Source organism: Muntiacus reevesi, chromosome 20 (assembly GCF_963930625.1).
Source record: "Muntiacus reevesi chromosome 20, mMunRee1.1, whole genome shotgun sequence".
In the NCBI taxonomy this organism is placed as follows: Eukaryota; Metazoa; Chordata; class Mammalia; order Artiodactyla; family Cervidae; genus Muntiacus; species Muntiacus reevesi.
The window spans coordinates 30,050,107-30,077,893 of NC_089268.1; the positions used below are offsets into that span (position 1 = coordinate 30,050,107).

Consider the following 27,787-nt stretch of genomic DNA (forward strand, 5'->3'; position numbering starts at 1 on the left):
CTTCCTCCTAGTCCCTTTCCCTCTGATACATTCATTCTTCAGCTTATGCATTGATACAGTTTTTGCATCCCAAAAGTACCAGCCTTGTGCTAGGAGCCAGGGCAGGGGTTGGCGGGTCCACTAAAAGGAGTTTTAAATAATCCAATGATCAGTACCTGCTTTAGCTATTAGTCACAACATTTGTTAAATACTTCCTACGAGTCAAGCTTGGTGCCAGTCAACTCTTTGAACACCTGGTTCTCATAGTAATGCTGCAATATGATGTTATTAACCCAAATTTACCAAGAAAGGGACAGTTTCAGAGAGGTTAAGTAACTTGGCTAAGGTCAACCAGCCAGTTAGTTTCGGGGCCGGGATTCTAGTCCCTGTTTTAGTTTGAAGCTGTTGAAGACATGTGAAACATGAAAACTCATGCCTCAAAGGAGGAGAACAAGCTTTTTATTTACCCTCAATCACATAAAAATCTCTTCTGCTGCCAATGATGACAAAACTCTTAACTGGTGCCTAGCCTTCTTTTGGACATCGAGGGGAAAACCTAAAGTAAAGAGGAATGGACATCCTTGAATGGGCAGTAGGTCTCTGATCACAATACAGATTGCTAATACTTATTGCTAGGCACTTTTCTAAGCGTATGTACCTGTGATGTGTTGCAGTTGACTCATACTAGCTCTTGATTGTTTAATTTTCAGGAATTTTGTGAAACACATGCTAAACTATTGGTAGCTTGAATCAGCCATGGCAGAAATATTTACATAATGGAAACAGGTAACACTTCAATTTAAACACTTTAAGACAGGGCTCCGTCTGCCCCACAGCCAAGCTGGTTGTTAAACCTTTGCCAGCACGTCGCTGATTGTCCTTACCACAGTTCTGTGTGTTATCTTCCTTTTGGTGGTAGTAGAGGTGGTTTAGTCGCTAAGGAAGATGAGAAAATTGAAACTAAGAATATTTAAATAGCTTGTGCTCCCTCTGGGCGGCACATACACTAAAACTAGAATGATACAGAGAAGATTAGCGTGGCCCCTGCTCAAGAGTTTAAATAACTTTACCCAGACAATGTAGTTAGTAAGCTGATATCTGAAGCTAAGTAGTGAGTTGTAGAACCAACTCCAGTAATTTTGCCTGGAGAATCCCATGGACAGAGGAGCCTGGCCGCCTACAGTCCATGGGGTCACAAAGAGTCAGACATGACTGAAGTGACTTAGCACACACTCACGCAGTGGGTTGCAGAGACTGTACCCCACCACAGCCCTGAATATCTCTGGAGGGAAGGTGAGGCCAATGGAGTGGAGGTCAGAGTTACCTATGCTGTGGAGCTCCTTGAGAACAATCTTCTCCCTCTGTCTAGAGGAGCTGTTAGCCTGTTTTAATGGCAAGGGAGGTTAAGGATTGACACTGTGTGGTGGTGGAGGGAGGGGTCCCAGGACTCCCATCCCACGGAGAGGCAGCACTCATTACTCTGCTAAGACCCTGGGGCCTCACAGTTCAGGTTAATTAGCTAGTCACTAGTCATTGTAGAGAGGGTGGGGGGGAGCAGGGGAGGGGGATATCTAGAGGAGATTCGCCAGCAATAGTCATCCCTGTGGGAGGTAAAGATCACCCACCGATTCTGTCAGTAGGGAGAACAAAGTGATCTCTCCTTTCTACCACCTCCAGAGAGACCCCCCAGGCTTCCAGATAGTCCTTTCAAGCTTCTGATTCATCAATTCAGGATCCCATTTTTATTTTTTTGGCTCTGCCTGAGGTCTTAGTTGCCATGGGCAGACTTTTCTCTAGTTGTGATTTTAGGGTTTCATAGCATGTGGGCTCTTAATTCCCCAATCAGGGATTGAATCCGCATCCCCTGCTTTGGAAGATGGATTCTCAACCTCGGGACCATTAGGGAAGTCCCAGGACATCGTGTTTATTTTATTTTTTTTAATTGATTAATTAATTTTTGGGTTTGGCTTGCATTTCTAAAGCATTATTTTTTCTATTCTGTTAATAGTGTGTTTTCAAAGCACTTTCTCACATTCTCTCATGAGACTTTACTCCTGGAAGGAAAGGAAGCATCTTCCCCATGGAGGACTCGATGGGTGGTTTGATTTGATCAAGGCCACTCCATCATCCTGGGGCAAGATGGGAGGTTCATGAGCCTATGCGCTACTTACTCCATCTCCTTACCTGTCAGAATTCCCACAGTCTAATTCTACTCCTTGTCTGATTTATTTTTATATTGCTAGAGAATACACAGGGTCTTCTCAGGTGGCTCAGTAGTAAAGAACCAATGTAGGAGATGTGGGTTTGATCCCTGGGTAGGGAAGATCCCCTGGAGAAGGAAATAACAACTCACTCCAGTATTCTTGCCTGGGAAATCCCATGGACAGAGGAGCCTGGTGGACTACAGTCCATGGGGTCACAAAAGGGTTGGGCATGACTTAGCAACTAAGCAACAAAAACTGCAGAAAATAAATAAACTGAGAATATTCTGTCTTGAAGAGAATTTTACTTTTTTAGGACACAGAGCAAGAGAATCCATTCTGATGCTACATTCGTAGCCAAGGATGTGTGAAAACTCCTGAGGAAAAAAAAATGTTTTTGATCAGGAATGAAGGCAGCCAGGGAGTCCAGGTCTGTTCTGTCTCTGGGAGGGAGGTAATTTCACACAGGAAGGGAGGAGGAAAGAAGGATGACCAGGATTCCAGGTTTGTTTTCACATCTCTTGAAAGGGCAGCATTTCTCTGAACTCTGGCCCTCAGTGGGTAGGAAATCCCCTGGGTTAGTCTTTCCCAGAAGGAACCCATGTTTCCTCCTGTAACAGCTGCAGGCTGTAAATCCCCAGCTCCAGTCGGCAGGTTCTCTGTTGTCAGCTAGGGTCTGGCCAGTCAGGATCAACATGACACTCAGTGACTTTGGAGTGAGGATTTCTATTTGTGAAATCTGTAAGGGGAGGGGGACTTACTGTAAGTGACAGGAAGAGGTAACTGACACACCTCTAAAACTCTGTGTCTTAAAGTATAGTGTATTAATAGATACAGATATGAAAATCAGCTATGCCAACAGTTTCGAAAATGATGGCCTCTGAAGAGATGCTTTATTACTCATAGATTTCAAGAGCAGGTGGCCGTGCAGGGCCACATTAGAAAGCAGCAAAATTGGTCACAGGAAGAGAGAGGAGCAGAGAACTGTGGGCAAGAGGCTTTCACATAGTTTCGGCAGAAAGGAGTGGACAAAACAGAAGGAGGTTGAGAGCTAGCTAGTTTGTATAATTTCAGTGGACTCTGCCAAAGGGGCTGTTTCTAGTTGTCTGGAACCTGGCCCTGGCGAGATTAGGGTGGGTGGATGGTGGAGTGTGAGAGCGTGATGAAGGAGGTGGGTGGCCTGGAGTGTGAGAGCGTGATGAAGGAGGTGATGGGGTCCGAGCTCTGAGCTGGTTGATTTGCATTTGAAAAGCCACTCTCAGGGTGACCGTTTCCTGCGCAGCTATCGTGCCAGGGCTTTCTCCAGTTGTGGTGGGGGCTGCTCTCTAGATCCGGTGCACAGGTTTCACATGAGGTGGCTTCTCTTATTGCGGAGCACAGGCTCTAGGTGCCTGGGCTTCAGTAGTTGCAGTACTCAGAGTCAGTAATTGTGGCTTGCTGGCTCTAGGGCACGCAGGTTTCAGAAGCTGCAGCATTGGGGTTCACTAGTTTTGACTCAAGGATTCTAGAGCCAGCTGGCTTCATTAGTTGTGGTTCTCAGGCTCTAGAGCAGGGGCTTGGTAGTTGTGGCACCATTGCTCCGAGGCATGCAGAATCTTCCAGGACCGGGGGTTGAACCTGTGTCCCCTGCACTGGCAGGCGAATCCTTATCCATTGTGCCATCAGGGAGGTCCAGGAATGAGCTAGTTTTGGGACAAGTCCCTCCAGAGTCAACAAAACCCCAGATGTCAAAGCATCAGGATATAACAAATGAAAGACATGATTAATATATTCTGCCTGGGAGTGGAGACCTCAGGGGTTTAATCTTTGCTTTGCTTAACTGTTGAGACCCTGGCAACCCAGCAGGAGCCTGCAGGCCATGTGGCATCAGCTGATGGGTCCGAGTGTCGTCTGAAGTACAGGCTGGTGGGGCCCTGAACACTCACAGTCCTGGGACAACAGTTCTTGTCTACCTGTCCTCCAGCTGCATGCTTCCTTCAGGCCCCGTCCCCTGCATTCAGGGGCTGTTTTCTTCCCTTTGTAAAGTACGGGAAAAGTGCATGGGGAGGGGTAGCAGGGAAGGCCCGCCATCCAAAGACACTTACTCCTGCCCACATGTAGACCCCAAACCTCTCCTTGATTTCACTCATACCAAAGCTCCTTGAAGTTCTCTCTACTCTTTTTTTTTTTTTAAACTCTGTTTCCCTTTTTCCAACACACGTGTCTCCTGTAACATACACACACACAGACACACACAGACACACTGTGACCGGCCATAACAACTTGGATAGGTATAGGGAAGGCTGTAGACTGGAGGGGTCAAACTTGTTCAAAAAAAAATAAAGACTATCCTCTCAATGAAAGCACATCAAGCAGCTCACCTTTAGTTCTTTCTGGAGTCCCTGTCTTTCCGCAGCAACCTCCTGAGTGCCCTCTTTACTTCCTTATTCTTCAGGGTGTATATGAGGGGATTAAGTAAAGGAGTGCCCACTGCGTAGAAGAGACCAAAGAACTTACCCGTCTTCTGGGTGTAGGGATTTTTGGGCTGGAGGTAGACAGCAATGACTAAACTGTAGAAGAGGGTGACCACGATGAGATGGGAGGAGCAGGTCCCCAGAGCCTTCCTCCATGCTACGGCAGAGTTAATCCTCAGCACTGCCCGGGCAATGGCACCGTAAGAAATAAGGATGAGGGTAAGTGGCATGACTAGGAAGATGACACTGGACACAGCTAACTGGATCTCATTGTAGGTAGTGTCTCCACAGGACAGTTGAATTAGAGAAGGGACTTCACACACAAAGTCATCTATCTGCCGATGTGGGCAGAAGGGCAGGCGGAGGGTCGGTGGTGTCTGGACTGCCGATTGGACCAGACCCATTACCCAGGCCACGGCTGCCAGCTGCTGGCACAGGCAGGGGTGGATGATGGTGGCATAGTGGAGGGGCTGGCAGACAGCCACATACCGGTCAAAGGCCATCACGGTCAGGAGGACACACTCTGTGGTCCCCAGGAACAGGAAGATGAAGAGCTGGACAGAGCAGCCAAGGAAGTTGATGGTCTTTCTTGGGCCCCAGAGGTGGACCAGCATCTGCGGGACACAGCTTGTGGTGAAGCAGAGGTCCAGGAAGGAGAGGTTGGAGAGGAAAAAGTACATCGGGCAGTGGAGCCTGGGGTCCAGCACGGACAGCAGGATGATGAGTGTGTTGCCCACCAGAGTCAGGAGGTAAGAGACCAAGACAACCACGAAGAGGATTCTTTCAAGCCCTGGGTGTTCAGAGAAGCCCAGAAGGAGAAAGTCCATTGGGGAGCTGTGGTTGACCATGGCCTGTTCCTGTCCAGACCTAGAGGGATGAGGGCTGTCTGAGCTGTGTGTTCCCACCTGTCTTATGATAACTCACCCTGGGTGCTTGTCAGGTCATACCAGGTGGACGTTCTCGTCTGTCATCACTCACTCAGCCTCTTTCCCAGCACATCACCGTCCAGCAGCTCCTTCTCTTCCCCTGCTCCTCCTGGTCAAATGTGGTCCAGTGAGAGTGAGGAAGCCATGAACGTGCAGAAGACAGATGGAGACTCACACTGGTATCTCAGACTTACTGAGTGAAGGCAAGAGAAACTGATGTGAAATATGGAAAAATTAATTTGTTTTCCTTAATTCAACAGTCATTTACTGAATGCCTATTTTGTTCTGAGGACTGTGGTAGTTTTTGATATTTCCTTATGTCAGAAATCATTACCAAAGGAATCATTTTTACTAGTTTCCTTCCTGAGAGTATCTATGCAGTACTTCCTACTTTGGATAATAAATTGGGTCACCCATGTTTTATTCACTTTACTCTCATTTGTAGGAGAGCCACCAAAGGCAAAATGTATGAATTAAGGACCTTTCTTCTCTGTATGAAGTGACCCCACCACAGAGCTATTAACTAGGTTATCCTGTCCCATGAAAAAATTGTGATTGGGACTTTCCTGGTGGTCCAGTGGCTAAGACGCTGAGCTCCCAATACAGGGGGCTAGGGTTTGATCCCTGATCAGGGAACCACATCCCACATACATATCAGAACTGGCACAGACAAATATTTTTAAAAATTGTGATTTATTAAACTAAGTACAAGAGTGTTTTCTGTAAGTAAAAAACCCAAGGACTTCCCTGGTAGTCAGTGGCTAAGATTTCGAGCTCCTAATGCAGGAGGCCCAGGTTCGATCCCTGGTCAGGGAATTAGATTCCACATGTCACAGCTAAAGATCCCACGTGCCACACTAAGACCTCATGCATCCAAATAAGTAAATAAATATTTTTTTTTTATAAAGCCCTAAGCTCAACTTAACATTACATGCATGTCACAAAATAATACCAAACAGGCTGCCAGTTGTCTTGCTTTGGAAGTAGAAACATCTATACTAATTGGACCTTAAAATAAGGAAGATGATGTAATTAAAAAAATGCTTTCCCTTTCATAAAAGATTACATCAAAAGGAAAACATCCTGAGTTGATATTGAGATATTTAAGTAGAATATAGAATTTGTTGAATGCTTTCTTAATTCTACTCAGTATTTGAGATTTTAAAACTTTCTATATCCAACTCTGAAACTTGCAGAAAATCTCCAAGTCTAAAAATTCTTGTCTATTAATTTTTAATAAATTAATTAATTAAACACATTTATTAATAAATATTATTATTAATAAATTTATTGATTTATTAAAATTAAATATAAAGATTGTATTTAAAACAATTTATTAATAAATTGTTAGTATTTGCCACTTTTAAATCATTCTATCTTTTCTTTTTTTTTTTTTTCTTTTTTTTTTTTTTTCTTTTTTTTTTCTATCTTTTCTTTATATACAGCTATATTTATTCAGAGCTATTGGTGAGTAAGTTTCATACATAATGCTTCTTCACACCTTCATATGTTAGTTAGCATGTAGTTTCTAATCAAAAGGAAATTCTTTTATGTAAACACAATGTAGTGAAGTCAAGTCGCTTAGTCATGTCCGACTCTTTGCGACCCTATGAACTGTAGCCTTCCAGGCTCTTCCGTCCATGGAATTCTCCAGGCAAGAATACTCGACTGGGTAGCCATTTCCTTCTCCAGGGGATCTTCCTGACCCAGGGATCGAACCCAGGTCTCCTGCATTGCAGGCAGACTCTTTAACCTCTGAACCACCAGGGAAGCCCCAGTATAGCTACTCAATATAGAAAATCCACCATTGGCAAAACATTGACTGTAGCTCATACTCATAATTTTGCTAATAATGTTTTTTATAGCAAATTTCCCCATAAAAGATCCAATGCCTATCACTTACGTGTGACCTTGGTCCTATAGTAGCCTTTCCTTAGCTACTGAAATGAACAAGTCTTCAAGTATAAGGTGATGGGTTCAAGTCTCACAAGGAGAAGCGAAGGTTGGCGTACAGCTGGCCTTATGCAGAAGTTCAAAAGGGAGGAAAGGCATAGAAAACGTCGACACTGCCAAGAAATTGAAGGCAAATAAAGCAACGATGATGGGTGTGTGAGAGAAGGAAGTCTGCACAGTAAGGAGGATTCTGGGCAAGTAAGTCAAGAAAACATCCTGGAGAAGGTGACCTAAATCTTTGCTGTGAAAGACAGTTTGGGTCACAGGTGAGCTCACAATCCTAAAGGAAATCAGTCCTGAATATTCATTGGAAGGACTGATGCTGAAGCTGAAGTTCCAATACTTTAGCCACCTGATGGGAAGAACTGACTCATTGGAAAAGACCCTGATGCTGGGGAAGATTGAAAGCAGGAGGAGAAGGGGACGACAGTGGATGAGATGGTTGGATGGTATCACTGACTGGATAGACCTGAGTTTGAGTAAGCTCCAGGAGTTGGTGATGGACAGGGAAGCCTGGCATGCTGCAGTCCATGGGGTCACAAAGAGTTGGACATTACTGAGTGACTTGACTGAACTGAGCCCACAGATGGTTGTGAGATGTGGAATCACTCCGGCAGTCAAGGGGCAGAACTGGGGGTCTTCTGAGAAGAGACAGGTGTAGGAAGTCAGTCAGGGGATGTGGTGGCAGGCATGTGGGTAGCTTTGATGGCAGAAAATGTCCCAGAAGCTTCTGGAATAGGATAGGCTTCCATGTTGGCTCAGTGGTAAAGAATCTGTCTACCAGTGCAGGGGATGCAGGAGATGTGTGTTTGATCCCCGGGTCCGGAAGATCCCCTGGAGGAGGAAATGGCAGCCCACTCCAGTATTCTTGCCTGGAAGATTCCAGAGGAGTCTGGCAGGCTACAGTCCATAGGGTCACAAGAGAGTCAACACGACTTCGCTACTAAACAACAACAACAACAACAACAACAAAACATCTCTTCATCACAAAGTCACCATTTTGTGTTAGAAGCTACATTTCATTCCCATTTTGTTAGGACTCCTTTTTGTCTTCTTCGCCAGTTCTTCTTCCATCATTACCTTCCCTTTGAGGATAAGATTTGTTCCCTTTAATAACTTTTTTTTTTTTCCGCTTTCGGGATATTAGTTCCCTGACCAGGCATTGAATCCATGCAGTGAAAATGTGGAGTCCTAACCACTGGACCACCAGGGAATTCCCAACAATTTATTATCTGAGTAATAACGAGTGTATAAAATACGTCTATAAGCTTTACAGGATAATAAAGTAAACACATGGCATACCTGCCCCCTGACGATAATTTAAGAGCAGAACAAATGTTACCCATAGCTCTGGGTACCTCTCTGATAACATCTGATCACAAAGAGACATCTTCTCTTTGCCCTTTAGGAAGTAATTGGTATTCTGCTTATTTTAAATTTCTTTTGAACTTTATAGCTGTCCTATTGCTTGTATCTCAGCAATTACCTACCAAGTTTTATTTATCCATCAGCTGTAGAATTTCCCATATTCTTATTTTCTTGGCAATGTGTTGCCTTACTCTGTATGTTGTTTCTGGATATCTTCAGGTTCTATCTTTCTTTGACTCTCTGTTCCTTCCTTTTGTCTGTCTTTTGTAACAGGTCTTTTCCTCACCCTCTTTCTCTAAGTACTTCTTTCCTCTTACCTCAAGAAAGGCAAATACTGCCTCCCAGTTACCATTGATTCCAATATTTATATGCATGTTTAATCTTTTATCGGTCACCAAAGAGTCAGTCATTTCTAAGAGCTACAAGGTCATGAGATGCAAATTCTGCATCCAGTAATGATAATCTCATATTATTTTCATAGTTATCATCTCTTGAGTGTTTCCTAAGCACCAGGCACTATGTTTAAAAAATTCTCAATATCTGTATCTCATAAAAACCATGAAAAAACTTGTTGATACTATCCCCCATTTTTAGAAGAAACAGCCTCAGAAAGGATAAGTCAGTCACCTAGGATTATCCAGCTAGTAAGTGCCAGGGCCAGATTTCTAGGCCCTGTTTCATTTGTAATATTGATGATGATATATAGTAATGGATGGGCTATAGGAGAAGAATAAATATGTGACTTACCCACAATCAAGTCACAGTCTCCTCATTGCCTTGCTGCCAGGGCATCCCTATGATATGGAGCTTTTGGACTGGTTCAAGCCTTCACTTGATCCTCACACTGAAAACTAAAAGCAAATTATGAGAAATACTTTATCCTTGAAATTGATTAAAGCTCAGATTTCAGGTGAGGGTAATGATTGCTGTGGCTTCCGTCCCCAATCACTTTGCAAAGGACAACGCAGTATATTGCTCCTTATGACAGCTTCAAGAGATGGGCACAATTATTATCTTCTCTTTTGGACAAAGAAATGAAAACGAACAGAGGATGAACCACTTGTTCTGAAAGTGAAGCTAGCAGGCAGCATTGCTGAGATTTGAACCCAGGGTGGTGGCTGAGGAGGTCGTGGAATAACCACATCCCACCATCACTTGGCAGAACATCTGAGGCCGGAGGCAGCCTTTTACTGTGGAGCTTTAATAACAAGTTCTCCTCCTCAGTCCAGGAAGTTAGCTTCTCTTTTAGTGGTACTGGAGGTAGAAAGGGAAGAGCGGTGAGGTGATGGAGGGAGCGATCCCAGGACTCCTATCCCATGGAGAGAAACAGCGCCTCAATTCTGCCAAGACCAGGGGCCTCACAATTCACAATTAATTAGCGACTGCCACTAATCTTGGTTAAGGAAAGACAGGAGGATCTAGAATAAATGTGCCAGAAACAATGCTCCCTTTGGTAAATAGAAAGGTCTCCCTCTGCTCTTCTGTGTCACAGGGGAGTACATGTTTTTTTTAACTTTACTTTTTTTTTTTTTAACACTACCTCCTCCTGAGTGTCATGGGCTTCCCTCCTCGCTCAGGGTTTTTTTTTTTTTTTTTTTTTTCCTACTTTTTACTTTTCTTTTTACTACCACCTCCTGAGTGTCATGGGCTTCCCTCCTCGCTCAGCGGTGAAGAGTCTGCCTGCCAGTGCAAGAGATGCAGGAGATGCGGGTTCGATCTCTGGGTCGGGAAAATCCCCTGGAGAAGGAAATGGCAACCTACTCCAGTATTCTTGCCTGGAAAATCCCACGGACAGAGGAGCCTGGTCGGCCACAGGCCATGGGGTCACAAAAGGGTTGGACACGACTTAGCAACCAAACAACAACAACAAGGGGAGCAACAACATGCCTACTCAGAGTAAAGACTGTTTCACAGTCTCCCTTTCAATTTCATGTGGTTGTAAGATGCCAGGCAATAGGATGTAGGAGAAATCTCTTCTGGCTACTTCATGGAGACTTTTTAAAAATACCATTGAAGCCCTCTCTTCCTGGAATAATGATGTAATGGCTGGAGCACTAGATGCCATTTTGGACCATAACAATGTGGACTGTGTCTTAAAAACAGCAGAGCTCAAAGGAAGGTGGTCCTGAGTTGCTTTCTTTTGAACAGAACTATCACATTGGCTCTGAATCTTCTACTTCTAAATTTTGAAGTCACTTCTATCTTTATGAAGACAACTATTTTTAAGTATCTATTAATAGTAACAGAGCTTAATCCTAAGTGAAATCCCCTGCTGACAGAAGAAAGTACTAAGCTTGAGGATGGTTAAATAACTTGCAAAAAGTAGGAAGCAGAACCTGAATTTATTCTAGGAAGGCCTAATGGCTGCAAAGTAGACGTGGGCCACTGACCCATACGCCACCCCACACATCCTAGTGCATTAACTACTCCAGGTATTTTGTCCATTTAGTCAATTTTCACATGTTGCCATCAAACTAAGATGGTGGTTCAGTGATAGTTCTTGAGTTGTAGATATATAATATATACACTATATATATTTGGTTTATTTGGTTAGATTTGACCAAAAATCTAACCAAAGATTAGATTTGACCTCTGATTTTAGCTAATTTTAAATTCTCTTGATTTCAGATAATATTATAGAGTATATTATTGATCTTTCCAAGTTGTGGATTATGTAAAATATTAGTGGATGTTTCATGTTTGGGAGTAGGGAAGGCACAAGATCATGACAATTAACCTACTATCAGTTCAGTTCAGTTGCTCAGTCATGTCTGACTCTTTGCAACCCCATGGACGGCAGCACGCCAGGCCTCCCTGTCCATCACCAACTCCTGGAGCTTACCCAAACTCATGTCTATTGAGTCAGTGATGCCATCCAACCATCTCATCCTCTGTTGTCTCCTTCTCCTTCTGCCCTCAATCTTTCCCAGCATCAGGGTCTTTCCAAATGAGTCAGCTCTTTGCATCAGGTGGCCAAAGTATTGGAGTTTCAGCTTCAACATCAGTCCTTCTAATGAACACTCAGGACTGATCTCCTTTAGGATGGACTGGTTGGATCTCCTCACAGTCCAAGGGACTCTCAAGAGTCTTCTCCAACACCACAGTTCAAAAACATCAATTTTTCAGCACTCAGCTTTCTTTATAGTCCAACTCTCACATCCATACATGACCACTGGAAAAACTATAGCCTTGACTAGACGGACCTTTGTCGAAAAAGTTATGTCTCTGATTTTTAATATGTTGTCTGGGTTGGTCATAGCTTTCCTTCCAAGGGGTAAGCATCTTTTAATTTCATGGCTGCAGTCACCATCTGCAGTGATTTTGGAGCCCAAGAAAATATAGTCAGTCGCTCTTTCCACTGTTTCCCCATCTATTTGCCATGAAGTGACGGGACCGGATGTCATGATCTTAGTTTTCTGAATGTTGAGCTTTAAGCCAACTTTTTCACTCTCCTCTTTCACTGTCATCAAGAGACTCTTTAGGTTCTTCTTTACTTTCTGCCGTAAGGGTGGTGCATATCTGAGGTTATTGATATTTCTCCTGGCAATCTTGATTCCAGCTTGTGCTTCATCCAGCCCAGCATTTTGCATGATGCATTCTCCATATAAATTAAATAAGCAGAGTGACAATATACAGCCTTGAGGTACTCCTTTTCCTATTGGGAACCAGTCTGTTGTTCCATGTCCAGTTCTAACTGTTGCTCCCTGACCTGCATACAGATTGCTCAAGAGGCAGGTCCTGTGGTCTGGTATTCCCATCTCTTTCAGAATTTTACACAGTTTATTGTGATCCACACAGTCAATAAAGCAGAAATAGATGTTTTTCTGGAACTCTCTTGCTTTTTTGATGATCCAGCAGATGTTGGCAATTTGATCTCTGCTTCCTCTGCCTTTTCTAAAACCAGCTTGACAATCTGGAAGTTCACAGTTCATGAATTGCTGAAGCCATCTAGCATGTGAGATGACCTACTATAGTCCTAGCTTTTCATGACCATCTGCTTAGCAGCTAGGGATTGAACACAGAAACTGGTTCCCATCGGTGCATGGTGCAGAGCTTGTAGCCAGTTCTATCTTGAGCCAGTGATGGCATAAAAAAGATACACACCTCTTTGCTCACCCCTTTCTCTGTTCCCTCCTCTCTTTTGCTGTTGAATAGGTAATACATACACAGGAGGGTGAGAAAATGAAATATTGCTGGCTGTATCAGAAAACAGTATCACAGTCATCAGAGATTGCAGCACAGGTGAGCTGGTGAGCCCTGAGGGAACTCAGGAAGGAAACAAAGAGTACCTGCCATCTAGCATCTGTCAGACTGCAGCCGTTCCTTACAGTGAGCCCTGAGAGAGCTCAGGCTGAGAAAACACAGGATACAGGCCCCAGAGAGCTGAGACGCATACCAAAGGAAGAATTTCAATGAGCTCAGACTCTTACATCTTCCCATAGGTAGAAAAGCACTGAATTCCTTAAGATACCTAGTTTTCTTTTATTAACAGTAATCTTTTATTTCTAGTACCTGCCCTTTGTTGCAAAACTCCTATATATCCTAGCTTGCACTTCACCTTCTTGAAGCAGTTTTCTCAGGGTTACTTGAGATGTTGCTCTGGAGCTTAAAGTTGTGCTATGTCCCCTGAAGAAAACACAACCCTTAACTTTTAGGTTAAGATCATGGCATCTGGTCCCATCACTTCATGGCAAATAGATGTGGAAACAGTGGCTGACTTTATTTTTCTGGGCTCCAAAATCACTGAAGATGGTGATTGCAGCCATGAAATTAAAAGACACTTACTCCTTGGAAGGAAAGTTATGACCAACCTAGATAGCATATTAAAAAGCAGAGACATTATTTTGCTAACAAAGGTCTGTCCAGTCAAGGCCATGATTTTTCCAGTGGTCATGTATGGATGTGAGAGTTGGACTATAAAGAAAGCTGAGTGCTGAAAAATTGATGTTTTTGAACTGTGGTGTTGGAGAAGACTCTTGAGAGTCCCCTGGACTGTGAGGAGATCCAACCAGTCCATCCGAAAGGAGATCAATCCTGGGTGTTCATTAGAAGGACTGATGTTGAAGCTGAAACTCCAATACTTTGGCCACCTCATGCGAAGAGCTAACTCATTGGAAAAGACCCTGATGCTGGGAAAGATTGAAGGCAGGAGGAGAAGGGGACGACAGAGGATAAGATGGTTGGATGGCATCACCGACTCAATGGACATGGTTTTGGGTGGATTCTGGGAGTTGGTGATGGACAGGGAGGCCTGGCGTGCTGCGGTTCATGGGGTATCAAAGAGTCGGATATGACTGAGCGACTGAGCTGAACTGAACTTTTAGTTGTTAAATAGATGCTTTTAGTCGACGATGCAAAACTAAAAACAGTAACAGCACAAGGCACATAATAAGTAAATCTCCCTCCCATTCCAGTTCCTTATGCAATACAGTTTCTTTCTTCTCAGAAATATTGCAAGTATGCATATTTCAGCATATGTGTATATATTTTTCTTTTTAAAAATAATAAAATTACACATTTTGTAACTTTATTCTTTCAGTTAATTACTCTGTATACACATTCATTTATTTAATTCCTTGTTGATAAATGTTTCCATTTTTTGGATGACAAGTAATAATACCACATGAATACGCTTGTATTGATACATATCTTATTTCATACATACATAAGTATATTGATAGAATAAATTCCTAAAGTGAAATTGCTGGGTTTAGGATAGATAGATGAAAAAAAAATTATTTATAGCTTTGATACCACAAATGAATTATGTAACATATACAAACTCTAAAGCGTAATTGTGTCATAATCAACACTTATGGTTTTTACATTTTTATGACAGCTTGATGACACACTATATGGTCTTAAACACTAATTGTTGTTTTGCTTGTATTTATTTCCCTTTAGAACATTTATGTTTTAGGTTATAACATTATTTTATCTTTAATTGACTGAACATATGTTTTCTCTTTATTAATTAATAAGGCAACATACATTAGTTACATTTAATACATTGCTTCACCAAACATTAAACTCCCAAAGTTAAACTTTAAACTCTAAATATGACACGATGGGGCTTCCCTGGTAGCTTAGCTGGTAAAGAATCCGCCTGCAATGCAGGAGACCTGGGTTGGATCCCTGGGTGGGGAAGATCCCCTAGAGAAGGAAATGACAACCCACTCCAGTATTCTTGCCTGCAGAATCCCCGTGGACAGAGGAGCCTGGCGGGCTATGGTCTATGGGGCCGCCAAGAGTCAGACATGACTGAGCACAGAACAGCGTGTGACAGGATGAGCTATCAGAGCGTTCCTAAATGTCTTATTCGCTGTTGAAAATCTTCAAGTGACCCCTTTCAGGATTTAGATTGGGCTTCACTTATTTAAAAAACAAATACACTCTGAATTTCAAAGTAGCTTATCTCTTTCTCTGTCTCTCTGTGTAGATTTGCTTGTTTTGAGGAGTTATGAAGAGTATCACACTCCCTGTAGTCTCACTGGCCTTGTTTTCTTTCACTCAGTCGGTATGTGGCATGTCCATCCATGTCGTTGTTTGCAGGTATAATTCAACCACGTTTATTGCTGATGCTGTTCTACAGTTTCATTATCTATTTCCCTATTACTAAAAGGTATGTGGGTTGTTTTAGTTTGGCATGTCCATTTTTTATTCTGACAAATATTTTCCAAATGGTCATTCTTTGAGATTCGACAGACTTTCCCTACAGCCATTATTAAATAAGAATTCACAGATGCATTTTGATTGCATTTGGTTGGCATTTCTTTTTATTTATTTATGGCTATCTGAGTCTTCCTTGCTGCATGGACGTATCTCTAGCTTCTGTGAGTGGGGACTTCTCTCTAGTTGCAGTACACGGGCTTCTCATCGCAGAGGCTTCTCTTGTTGCAGAACACAGGCTATAGGGCCAGCAGGCTTTGGTAGTTATGGCATATAGGTCATAGCTGTGGTTCCCGGGCTCTAGAGCACAGGTTCAATAGTTGTGGCGCATGGGCTTAGCTGCTCCGTGGCATGTAAGATCTTCTCGGATCAGGGATCGAACCTGTGTCTCCTGCATTGGCAGGCAGATTCTTCATCACTGAGCCACCAGAGAAGCCTTCTGATTGGAATTTCTGAAGCAATATTCCTGATCTCAAGGCAGTTTTACAAACTGTTTCATGAGTGTTTTGAAAGAGATGGGAGTCTTCTGCTCCAGGGAGTCCCAGTAGGGACAGTGACATGCCCTAGACCACCAAGTCAGCTAGGGCCAAGCTGGGAGGCTGTGGATGTCCGAGACATTTGTTTTAAAACCTGCCAAAGTTTCCACAGCATGATCTTTGAACTTGGCTAGTTTTCTGAATTTGTTAGAGGGGCAAAGGAAAAGAGATCTTTCTGCCTCTGAAAAAGTGTATTGTGATAGAGGAAAAAAAACAAGGCAGATGGATACTGTGGTGAGAAGCAAGGAGGAGTCAGTTCCCAAGAAGAACCTATAGACAGCAAGGGACATCGGCGTGTTTGGGACAGCCCCTCCCCCTGACTTAGGCTGGGAGGGAATTTCACATAAGAAGGGAGAAGGGCAAAGAGCGATCAGAGTCCAGATGTGCTATTTTCGTTCCTTGAAAGGACTGAGTTTCTTGGAATCCGGATCTTATCTGGGGAGGGAATCACATGAACTAGTTTTTCCTGGGAAAATCTGTGGCTTGCCCTAGAGTAACTTAAGGCTGTAAAATCCCCAGCTCCAGCAGGTGGTTTTTCTATCGCTTGTGGAATTGCCTCGCAGAGTTGTCTTTTATTACTCACAGTCCTGGGAGAGCAGTTCTCTCCCGGGGTGCAGTCTTCCTCCAGGCTCTGAGTCCTGCACTCGCCACTGCTCTTTGCTTACCTCTGCCCAGGCAGGGTCTGCCACATGCATCCAAAGGCTCCTTGCATCCTCTGCTTTCCTTTATCTATTTATTCCCTCAACTCATACTTTTCCTGTAATAAAAAGGTATGCAAGGGCATATACTCCCCACCCTTCTTTCCACTGAAGTACAATGTGAGAAGATGAGGACTGTAGAAATAGAGGTTTGCATTTGAACCCTTACCCGTTATTTAGTCTCTCAATTGGGTTCAACTCTTTGCAACCCTATGGACTATAGCCCACCAGGCTCCTCTGTCCAAGGGGTTTCCCAGGCAAGAATACTGGAGTGGGGTGCCATTCCATTCTCCAGGGGATCTTGTGGATCCATGGATCGAACCCATTTCTCCTTCATTGGCAGGTGAATTCTTTACTGCTGAGCCACCAGGGATGCCTGTGGAACCCTTACTAGCTAGCACTAATATGACTGTGGGTAAGTTAGCATTCTGTTTATTCACAAGGATACTAATACTTACTTGTCAGAATCCTAAATTACTTAATAAGGTACCATTTAATATAACCTTGTGCAGTTCCTGTAATATAATTGGTACTCATTAAGTGTTATTTTCCTATTATTATTCACTTAATTATTCATTCATTTATTGATTTACTCATACATTTGGTAAATATTTAGTAAGAATGGAGTGTCAGACAGCCTGGGAAGTGTTGAAGATACAAGTTAAGACTTAGCCATGACCCTCAAGAGTCTCACTGTTTACTGAGGGTGAAAGACAAGTACGCTGATGACATTTCTAGAGAAACATGCTCTGGGAAGTTTGCTGAAGGAGTACAGAAGGACAGAAAATGGGCATGTAACACAGCATAGGATGGAAGAGAGTCAGGGAGGTCTTCCTGGAGGAGATGCTACTTCTGTTGTATATTCTTATAAATCCATGGTGTTGGGGGTAGAGTTAAAGGGAAAGCCATGTTCAATGATCTGGTGGCGGAGAGCCTGGCATGTTACAAAATACACAGGGAATTCAGGACCCCATGCATGGAAAGAAGTGGCTAGACCTACAGATCTGCAGTTCAGGATGGGGCTGTGGATGCAGATGTGAAGCGTATCAGCAGACAAATATCACCCCTGGGAAATATTCCTGGGATCCTCCTCCCTCTGAGAATGTAAACATTGGTACCAAGGTGGTATAGGTGCCAATATTTATTCCCAGGCCAGAAAGGCAAAGCAGAAAGGGTATGAAAAAAGAATGATTTAATTTAAAGCAGCTTTAACCATCTATTCTCCCTCTTCTCTTTCCAATAATGATGTGGAGACCTAAGAAATTGAGGGATGCAAATAAAATGTGAAAACTGAAAGCCGTTTCCTCAAATCTGCTTTGTACAGCTTTTTCTTTCTCTCTCCAGACCCAACACCCATCCTTGTCCTGCTAGAGGAGTTTCACTTCTTCTATCACTTTCAACTTGATGTGACATGTTTTGCCTGGCCACTGATGATGTTTCAGAGTTCCCAGATCTTATTGGACAGTGGGTGCGGGGTAGCCCTTTTCTACTGTGGTGTAGCCAGAGGTCACAATCATGTTTTCTAAACAGAGAGACTCTTGGAACCTGCAGAAATATCTGAAGGGAGAAGAGCAGGTCAGGGCTTTTAGTCTATTCCATCAGGTTGCATTCTTCCCTCTTCATATTCATTCTGTTTATAGAAAAGTTTGTCTACCCCACAAAGTATATTTAAACAATAATTAGTTTTACCAACTTTGTTAACTATCTATTAAGAGCTTCAGTTAAAAGGACATGATTTATGTTAAGCTTGTTGAAATATTGGAATGAGTTCCTGGATCCCATTACTTGTGTGTACACTTCTGCAAAGCCAAGTTCTCTAGGCTGGAAACTCCTGGAATAAAATGGGATCATGTGAAATTTATCAGTGAATGAAGGGACAGTAAATGTTCACTGAAAACCAGTAAAGAAATTAACTTGGCTTTTTTATAGACTTTTTACTTTGAAGCACTTTATTTGGAGCACTTTAAATACATATTTTATTTAAAAAAATGGGTTTTATGGAGATGTCCTGAGACTTTCAGAGAGAGCAGGGATTAACTTGAAATGTTAGGAGATCAGAGTGATCAAGAAAATCCTCTGAGCATGCACAGTTTTTGTATTCTCTCTCTTTTTTAAAAAAATTATTCATTTACTTGGCAGTGCCAGGTCATAGCTGCAGCGGGTGGGATGGCATGGAAATCCTTCAAGGAGGCATGTGGGATACATTTCCCTGACCAGGTTGAACCTGGGTCCCCTGGATTGGGAGCTTGGAGCCCTAGTCACTGGACCACCAGGAAGGTCCACTCTCTTTTTGTCCCCAATCCAAATCTGAAGATCCAGGGGTAAACAGCTCCTTAGGCATTTCTGAGGTCACACTAGTGAGGGTCCAGGGGTAAGGGTGAGGAAATAGAGGCACTGTGCTGCTACAAGGATATGTGGTTGTTTTGCATGTGGAAGGTGGGAGTCACTGACTGTTGGCTTCAGATTGTTCTCAAGTAGTGGATTTGGTTTCCAGGTTCTCAGACAGCATGAGAAGAATGTTAGAAAACTCAAGACCCAGGAATCTAAAGTTCTTTGTAAAGGGCATTTATAAAAATTTTTTTCTGAGTCTGAAAGACACTTAGGAATTCTCTCCAATCATACCCTTTTATAGACCAGAAAGCCAACATCCAGGGAGGTGAACAGACTTACCCAGGTTAATTGAGTGTCAGCCCTGGGACTGGAACTTATGGCTCTTCTCAGTCCAGGGTTATTTATGTGTTTTCTCCAGGTCAGCTTCACACATTCTGCTAGGCTAGGGTTAACAGGCTGCTCCTGGTCACATGACCCATGGCAACTCTCACTGTCCTCTCCCGGGCACCTCTGTTATCAGGAAGTTCTCTGACTAATGGGGGGGTGGGGTGGGGGGGCGGCTCTTAAAAGCTAAGGGGAGGACCACAAGTGTTAAAGGTTTTCAAGCTAGTGACGGTCAGAGCTGCACGCTAGGAAGTCACAAGTCAGGATTGGGAGTGGTGGGTTGTAAATCAGGGGAAAATTCTCAACAGAGAAAGACCATCCCATGTTTGGAACAGGGAGGACAAATGGGTTGACTGTGGGGCCAAGTGCCTAATCATAAGGTATTTTTGTTTACTGACTCCCCAGTAGCAAAAGTGAAAGTAACTCGAGGAGGTCTGACAACAAAGGGTAGAGAAAAACTTGAAAACCACAGCACCCAGGCAGGGGATTTCCAATTTAGCTCCTTATATAAACTGGAGGCGAGATCCTTTGCTCTGTCTCCTGATTCTGCTCCTCTGATTGCAGACATGGCCACTGTCGTCGATGTGAGTTGGGATTTGATACTGAAGGTGGGGAAAGGGAGAGGACCTCTGAGGCATGGGAGAGAATCGGGAATGGATGAGGGACAGTGCTGGGAGGTGAAGGGGGGGTTGCTGGAAAGGCATCTGGAAGGGGAGGAGATGGGCATTGTTACTTCCTGAGTGTGAAGAAAGTTTCCATGAAGAGAACCAGGTCACTTGGCTCCTGAGTTCTCTTGCACTGAGACCTTGCACTGTCACACTTAGGGGTACGTGGTAGGATGTGGGCTTTGTGCTCAGCACGGCTGGCAAGACTTGAAACTATGGGCATATTTTCTTGATTCTTTTCTCTCTTATCCTGTTGAGGCCTCCAGGGCTCTTAAACTTAAGCTTTCTTGTCCCAAAAGAGAGGTCCACAGAATACATTTATTCTAAGTTGTTAATGCCTGTGTAAGACTATATGCTCTACAAAAAGAACTTGGAATGAGGCTAATGCTTAGCATAGAAAAGTGAGAATTTAGTGAAGAAATGTCTGTGACATCTAGTTTGGGAAGATATTTTGAATGAAGCCTGAAAGAGGTCCTCCAAGACTTTCAGGTGATAGCACAGGAGTGAGATTCCCTGTGTTCATATTATTGAAATGAGACTCAGATGTAGTCCCTACTTTCTGTGAGCCAGACCCTGATCCAATTAAAGGAGGGATCATATTCTACAACAGGTGGATATAAGAACAGAGGAAACAGATGAACAGGTGATATTGAACATAGCTTCACTACAGTGTGTGGGTTATTATTTAAAGCATTAAGAAAGAAACTAACAGTACAGAAAAGATGTGTTGTAAACAGAATTTCCTTCTAAAGAAGTCATAGCCATGGAGGATAGCCATGTGAGTATTCCATTAGGCTGTCAAGTCTTGGGAATTCTGTTTGAGAGCTGTTTTTCAAATCTGGTGTACCTCTTTGGATGCTTTCTAGTTGTATTTAGTTTTTGACATTTGACAACATTTATCTGGAGAGGAGACAGGTAAATAAGATAGGAAATTATCAATAACATTTTGCAGTGGATAAGAGGACAAAGGGATAAGACTGGTTTTCTTGCATTATGACCTGGAAATTTCAAAGACAAGTTTCAAACAAGGGAGGGGCACAGCTTGTTGTAAAGGATCTGGAGGACCAGATAGGCAGAGAGGGGTGGGAGCAATGGAGGAGGGGGTACAAAGGGTGTAGAAGAGGGCAGGCATTCTAGGCAACTGTCTCTTGGCCACTTTTGTCCAGGTGACTGTCCATTCTGAGCAATGGAGACCAATGACCTTCACTGCCCATCCGGGAGACAGAGTGAATAAGATCAATGAACATGTCCGGTCTAGGACCAAGGTTCCCATTCAGGAACAGGTCCTCCAGCTGGGCTCAACGACCCTGAAGTCCCAGAGAACTCTGTCATCGTATGGCATCGACAAGGAGACGACCATCCACCTCACCCTGAAGGTGGTGAAGCCCAGTGATGAGGAGTTGCCCTTGGTTTTGGTGGAGCCGGGTGATGAGGGGCAGAGGCACGAGCTCCAGGTGCGAAGGTCCAGCTCAGTGACCCAGGTGAAGGAGATGATCAAGATGAAGACCGCTATACCCCCTAAGAAGCAGATTGTGAACTGCAATGGAAAGAAACTGGAAGATGGGAAGATCATGGGAGATTATGGTATCAAAAAGGGCCATATACTCTTCCTGACATACCCCTGCATTGGTGGGTGACCATCCTGCAGATGGAGTGATAGCAGAAACGAAAGAGCTCATTTCCTCTTACTTCTTACTCACTAACCACACTCTCTGAAAATCTCCCAACGTTAATGTGAACAATAAATAGAAAGAGAAGATTTAGGTTGGGCTGGTGAAGAAGGTTGTAGAACATTTCCAATTCATTGATTCTTTCATTCTAACATGATTGAATAATTGCAAAATTGCATATAATACATTATATGTTGATATGTTAGCGTATATTGGAATTTGAACACCTATTAGAGGTAATATTCAAAGTCAGCTTGCAGTTTGATCCTGAATTGGTTCTGTCTGACTCATAGAAAAACTATTTCCTTTCAAAATCAAAGAGTACATTTGAGGTTGTGATCCATGTTCTTCTAATTACTGTGTTTGCATCTATGTTTAGCGCAGTGCTTCTTCTATCATATCACTCAAAAATTGTTGAGCTACACTTACTTTCTACTTATAGAGAATAGTGAAATGCTTTATCATGAAGTGTTATTTACTGTGATGATTCCAATCTTATTAATAAATAATTTAGAAATTCAATCAAATGACTTCTCCTCGCCTTATTTAAAGCTATTTGTTATGAAGTGAAACTTGGCACCATGCCCCTTTTTACTCTCTATTTCTCACACTCTTATTAAACCAGTCTTATTTCTGGGGATGATGGTGGTCATGGCAATGTATTCACGGTGGGAATCTAGAGATTTTATGCCTCTAGTGGGGCTCCTTGGGAGTAGATGTACTTTAGGTGGGAACATTTTTAGAAAATTGAGTGATTGTGGAGCGGTCTCTGGCCTGACTGCCTTAGACTCTAGCAGGTCTTCTCTGGGTTGGATGGGGGCTGAGGGTTGGTTTCTGGGTTGACCCCAACACTCTACCCGCAGTCTAGCTGGTGGAGCGTTCCCCTCTCTGCTTCCTCCATCTCTCTCCCTTCCTTTACTCCTCTGTCTCACCACCTTGGGTCTCCTTCCCAATCACCTATATGTTTTTCTTGCGGCCTGAAACATGTCCACCCTCTTCCCCACGAGTCTCTTCTCTTCTTTCTAACTGTCTCAAGAACCACTTCCTGCAGAAGCCTTTCTGAACTTAACCCCACTCAGCACAAACCACTTACAGGTGTTGCTCACTATAATTATGGGTCAAGTTCTCTGGGGTGGGCGCTATTTAACTGGGTACCAGGGCATTTGTTTGCACTGATTCCCTGCAATGAGAGACCGTGTCTTCTTTTTTATGGATAGAATCTCCCGCAGGGCTGAGTCTATGATTTTATTGTCACTTAGGGATGTGTCTGATGACAGACACCATGGAGTCTTCCATGGCCTCTTCCACTAGACTGGGATCTTCATACATCTCTTACCATCTCTTACGAACTCTTGTCTTGGGGATATGGTAAGCCTGAAGATGTGAAAGGTCCTCCCCAAATCTCACTTTCTTATTTTCATCAGCTTAGGAGAAAGCCCCAGGGCCATCTTCGGCTCACTAAACCTGCACAGTTAAAGGACATGGCGGGTGCGGGGGGATGTTTCCCTACAGCACAAGAACCTTTCCTGATGGGAGGAAGGGACCTCCCCATTAACCATGGGCTTCTTAAGGACAAATCTTATGGATTCTTGTAGAGAAATGAACAGCCTGAAGGCTAAACCCTTTCCACTGGGCATTCCCATCCTTGGGCCCCGGGGTAACACTCCCCTCCTTCCCTCCCCGCCTGACTCACTGCGCATCTTGCCCTCCCCCCACACCCCCCAGGAGCCTCCTCGCTGCCCCCTTCACTTCCTTATTCCTGAGGGTGTAGATGAGTGGGTTGAGGGCCGGTGTGACTACAGTGTAGAAAAGAGAAATGAACTTGCCCCGCCGTTGGTTGTAGTTGTGCGCAGGTTGCAGGTAGGTGTAGATGGCTGAGCCATAGAACAGGCAGACAGCTGTCAGGTGAGACCCACAGGTGCCCACCGCTTTCCTGCGGCTCCCTCTGCTCCTCATGCCCCATACAGCGCGGGCCACGCCGCCATAAGAGGCCAGGATGACGGCGGACGGCACCAGCAGGATGAAGACTCGGGCAGCAAACATCTGGCGCTCGGTGGAGTCCTGGCCGCCGCCGTCGCAGGCCAGCTGGAGCAGCGCGGGCAGCTCGCAGATGAAGTGGTCCACCCGACGGGGCGCGCACAGAGGCCGGGCGGCCAGGAGCGCGGTTTGCGCGGCAGAGTTGGTGAGGCCACCGAGCCAGGCGGCGCCGGCCAGCGCGTGGCAGAGGCGCGGGGAGGCGAGGCCGGCGTAGCGCAGCGGCCGACACACGGCGGCTGCGCGGTCCACAGCCATCACCGCCAGGAGGACGCACTCGGCCGAGCCCAGCGCCAGCGATGCGCACAGCTGCGCCAGGCAGCCGCCGCGCTCCAGCCTCAGCGCCCGGCCGCGCAGGTTGGCCAGCAGGGATGGCACCACGCTCGTGGTGAAGCCCGTATCCACCAGGGCCAGGTGGCAGAGGAAGTAGTACATGGGCGTGTGTAGTCGCGGCTCGCGCACCGCCAGCAGCACCAGCGCCGAGTTGCCCATCAGAGTCAGGAGGTAGCAGAGGAGGACGAGGACGAAGAGGACAGGCTGCAGGGAGGGCCAGTCGGAGAAGCCCAGCAGGAGGAAGCGCTCCTCTGTGCTGTGGTTGCCCTAAGGGGAAACTCGCAGGTTTGGAAGGACGACACACACAGGGCGATGTGTCCCTTACGAGCAATGGAAAACCCGGACCATGGGAGTGGGGAGGGGGAACAGATGGCAGCACACACATGCTTAGGTGTCCATTGGAGCTCATTTACAGATCTGAACCCTTAGTTTAGGAAGGCGGCCATATATTAGTATACTCTAGTTATATATTTACCAGATAATTCTATGAGGAAATAGAATCTCCCTCCTAGAGATGAACAGACTTGGGCTCAGTAAGGTAAAGCATCCCAAGGGCACAGATAAATGAGTGGCCCTGTGGACGTGTACTCAGGACTGTTTGATTTCCAAAATCAGTGTTTTATCAGTGGCTTTCCTGCCAGAAGGAGAAATTTTAATTTGTAGTGAATCTCTCTTCTTGGCTGTGTTCAATGCCCACGCCACTCCTGCTTACCAGCTACTGTGATGAGCGTGAACAACACAGATGGACACACGTGTACTAGCCTTTAAATCCAGAGTCATCTGGGTAGAGAAAGACCACTAGTCAGTAGACATGGGTTTCACCTAGTAGAACTCGCTTTGGCTAATGATTTAATATGGGGATGTCACTTCATTTCCTCCCACCTCAATTTTTTTCATGTGTGAACCATTGAGTTTGAACTAAATGACCTCTGAGGTTCCTGTACTACCTTCTTGGCTCTCATTTTAATAATTTTTTTTTCATTTTAATAACTATTTTTCAAACAAAGTAAAAGTAGATGCAAAAGTCTTAACCTTTGAGGTAATGCTGAATCAAATTCTAACAGTACAGAAACCATCATGGTTGATGTGATGGGTAAAAGTTGCATAGAAATCTTCCTACTGCATGGTCCCTGACAGGTATCATTATAAGGATAACTTATTTTAAAAATCATATTCACTGTTCTTAAATTATAATCCTGTATTTTTTATTGTTCAGAAAGGAACCTTCTTCCCCCTAATACAACATTGTATTTGTATGGTTTTCTCATTTATCTTAAGCAGAACAAGTATTAATGTTTTGATTAACAATAAGGGTTTGGGGGACTTCCCTGGTGGTCCTGGGGCTAAGACTCGGCACTCCCAATGCAAAGACCCTTTGTTCAATCCCTTGTCAGGGAACCAGATCCCACATGCCACAACTAACAGTTCACGTGACACAGCAAAAGAGTCCTGCATGCCACAATGAAGGTACTTTATGCTGCAACTAAGACCCGGCACAGCCAAATATTGATAAATAAATAAATATAATTTAAAAAAAACAAGGATTTGGGAGTCAGACTGCCCCTGTTCCATTCTTGTTTCACTCATTTCTTACCTGAGCAACCTTGGCCAATGTTGTTTAACCTCTCTGTGCCTCAGTTTCCTCATATGAAAGTAGAATTGGTTAAGTAGGTCAAACATGTAAAGCTCTTAGATCAGTTTCTGACAACGTAGTAATGGTGAATAAATGTTAATAATAATAAATGTTATTGAACCCTATTTCATATCAGGAAATAGGTTTTTAGAGGGTTCCTACACTAAGTAAGGACAAAACTGGTGTGTGAATTTATATCCCTTTTCATATATTCACTCTGACCTTATGTCAAAAATTAGATAATACCCTCATTTTATACAGTAAGAGAGGAGGGCAATTGAGGTTAAATAACTTGCTAAAAGTCATAGTTTGTAAATGCCTCTCAGGATTTCAACTCAAACCTGATTAATTTGGGGATCCCTGCTTTTTTAAATGAACCAGGCTCTAATATGCTAAGGACTGTGATGGATAAAATTCCATACACAGATTTACCTTTATTTCTGGATAATATTATAGTCATATCAGAGATGAAAAAAGTGTGAAAACTGACATTCAGGCTTATGGTTCAATGGCGTTAGGGACATTAAGTTATAAAAAGTCAAATTTTCTAATTCTGTGGTTACATAGACACACAACAGTTCACCTAGGCAAGCCTTAAGACATTCTTTTGCAAACCCACCAAACTCTGAAAACAGGCACACAGTGGTAAAATTGCACAGACCTCTTTACTGTAGGTACACACAAATTCCCAAACACGTAGCTCAGAGATGTTTGTACACACACACAAATACCCCATAATCCCCCTCAAGCATCCAGAACACAAATATGTCATAAAAAATATTCTAATGTGTCCTCACACATCATTTGGTGTTCTAGAATGCACCCCTCATCCATAAGACCATTTTTAAAAAATGGGATGTGGTAATAAGCCTACCTTCATGTCTTATTCTATGGCACTGATGTTTAGGCCTTCAGCTAACAGATGAGAGGCTGGTCTCTTGCTCCTGCTCTGGATTCTCTGGGTTTGAAGTGGCCGGGGGAGGGCTGAAAGAAAGGCCAAGTCACATGACTGTTGATTTCTGGAATGGGTGCCTGAGATCAGAGCAGTTACCTCAGGGAAGAAGACTTAGGGTGTGTGCTTCTTGCTGGTCAGCAGAGGAATGAATAGAATGTCCTGGGGCAAGAAGCCCCCTAAGTCCTGGGATACATTGAGATCCAGGTAGAGGTGGTGATGTGGGTTCATTACAGGAGAACCCTGTAATGAGGTTTAGACAAGGTGAGGACCTGGCCCTTGTGGTGATAGCAAATCAGTATTAGCTGGTGGTGGCAGCAAAGATGTCTTTCCTTAAAAATGTTTTTTAAAAAATGAAAAAAAGCCCACATCTCATTTTATTAGATTTGATTCTTATGTGTTAGAAACAAAAAAAAGAAGCATAAAAATATTTTTTTAAAAATAGAAAAAGTCCATATCCCACTTTATTAGATTTGATTATGTATTTAAAACAAACAAAGAAACAAAAAACATTAAAATGTTTTTAAAAAATAGAAAAAAAAGTCTTTCCCGATTCTTAAGGGCAGAGCAGTTGCAGAGAATGAGGAAGGAGCCCGGGAATTAACGGATTCCTGTTATTTAGAGAGAGGGTGGAGCTCGGGGGACTCTATGACCCTCTCCCATAATTAGTCCTTTGTATGGAGGTGTCTGGAGAGAGAGCTCTCCCAGGGTAGGCAAGGGAAAATACTAGAGGGAACAGTCCTTTTGGGTAGAGTGTCCCTGGCAGTGTGTGGAAGCCAGAGGCAACACGATTCCTTCTCACATCGTTGCTATTCTTAATTTTTAACTGGTTTAGGATTTCATTCTCTGCTGGGTGACCTTCAGTCAGCTGTTCGACCTCAGTGATTCTTGATGTCACCATCTGTAAAATGTAGATAGCAACCCTGACCTGTGGGAGATGTTGGATATTTGATGACGTCATCGTCAGCTTTTTTTTTTTTTCACCCTCAGTTTTAAACGCAG

General features: G+C 43.8%; 3 protein-coding genes and 1 non-coding gene across 6 annotated transcripts; 2 read left to right on the forward strand and 2 right to left on the reverse strand.

The window, feature by feature from the left end:
* Window positions 1–960: 960 nt before the first annotated feature.
* Window positions 961–1,068, forward strand: LOC136152012 (U6 spliceosomal RNA). The gene has a single exon (XR_010660170.1). It is a non-coding gene; the product is annotated as a U6 spliceosomal RNA (small nuclear RNA).
* A 1,726-nt stretch (window positions 1,069–2,794) lies between these two features.
* LOC136151660 (olfactory receptor 2H1-like) lies at window positions 2,795–5,481 on the reverse strand. Of its 2 annotated transcripts, XM_065912964.1 has the most exons (2): window positions 4,677–5,481; window positions 2,795–2,919 (listed from the first exon to the last, which is right to left on the reverse strand). In XM_065912964.1, the coding sequence occupies exons 1-2, from the start codon at window positions 5,479–5,481 to the stop codon at window positions 2,846–2,848; spliced, it is 879 nt and encodes a 292-aa protein (XP_065769036.1). In that variant the 3' UTR covers window positions 2,795–2,845. The 2 variants fall into 2 exon arrangements, with proteins under 2 accessions (XP_065769036.1, XP_065769035.1); XM_065912963.1 differs by lacking the exon at window positions 2,795–2,919 and having other exon boundaries at window positions 4,543–5,481.
* A 14,475-nt stretch (window positions 5,482–19,956) lies between these two features.
* Window positions 19,957–22,312, forward strand: LOC136151598 (ubiquitin D-like). Of its 2 annotated transcripts, none has more exons than XM_065912853.1 (2): window positions 19,957–20,082; window positions 21,330–22,312. In XM_065912853.1, exons 1-2 carry the CDS (start codon window positions 20,065–20,067, stop codon window positions 21,798–21,800), a joined length of 489 nt encoding a protein of 162 aa, XP_065768925.1. In that variant the 5' UTR covers window positions 19,957–20,064; the 3' UTR covers window positions 21,801–22,312. The 2 variants fall into 2 exon arrangements, with proteins under 2 accessions (XP_065768925.1, XP_065768924.1); XM_065912852.1 differs by having other exon boundaries at window positions 20,042–20,106.
* Window positions 22,313–23,522: 1,210 nt separating this feature from the next.
* LOC136151200 (putative olfactory receptor 2I1) lies at window positions 23,523–26,713 on the reverse strand. Its single transcript, XM_065912150.1, has 2 exons — window positions 26,708–26,713; window positions 23,523–24,467 (listed from the first exon to the last, which is right to left on the reverse strand). The coding sequence occupies exons 1-2, from the start codon at window positions 26,711–26,713 to the stop codon at window positions 23,523–23,525; spliced, it is 951 nt and encodes a 316-aa protein (XP_065768222.1).
* Between the last annotated feature and the right edge of the window lie 1,074 nt (window positions 26,714–27,787).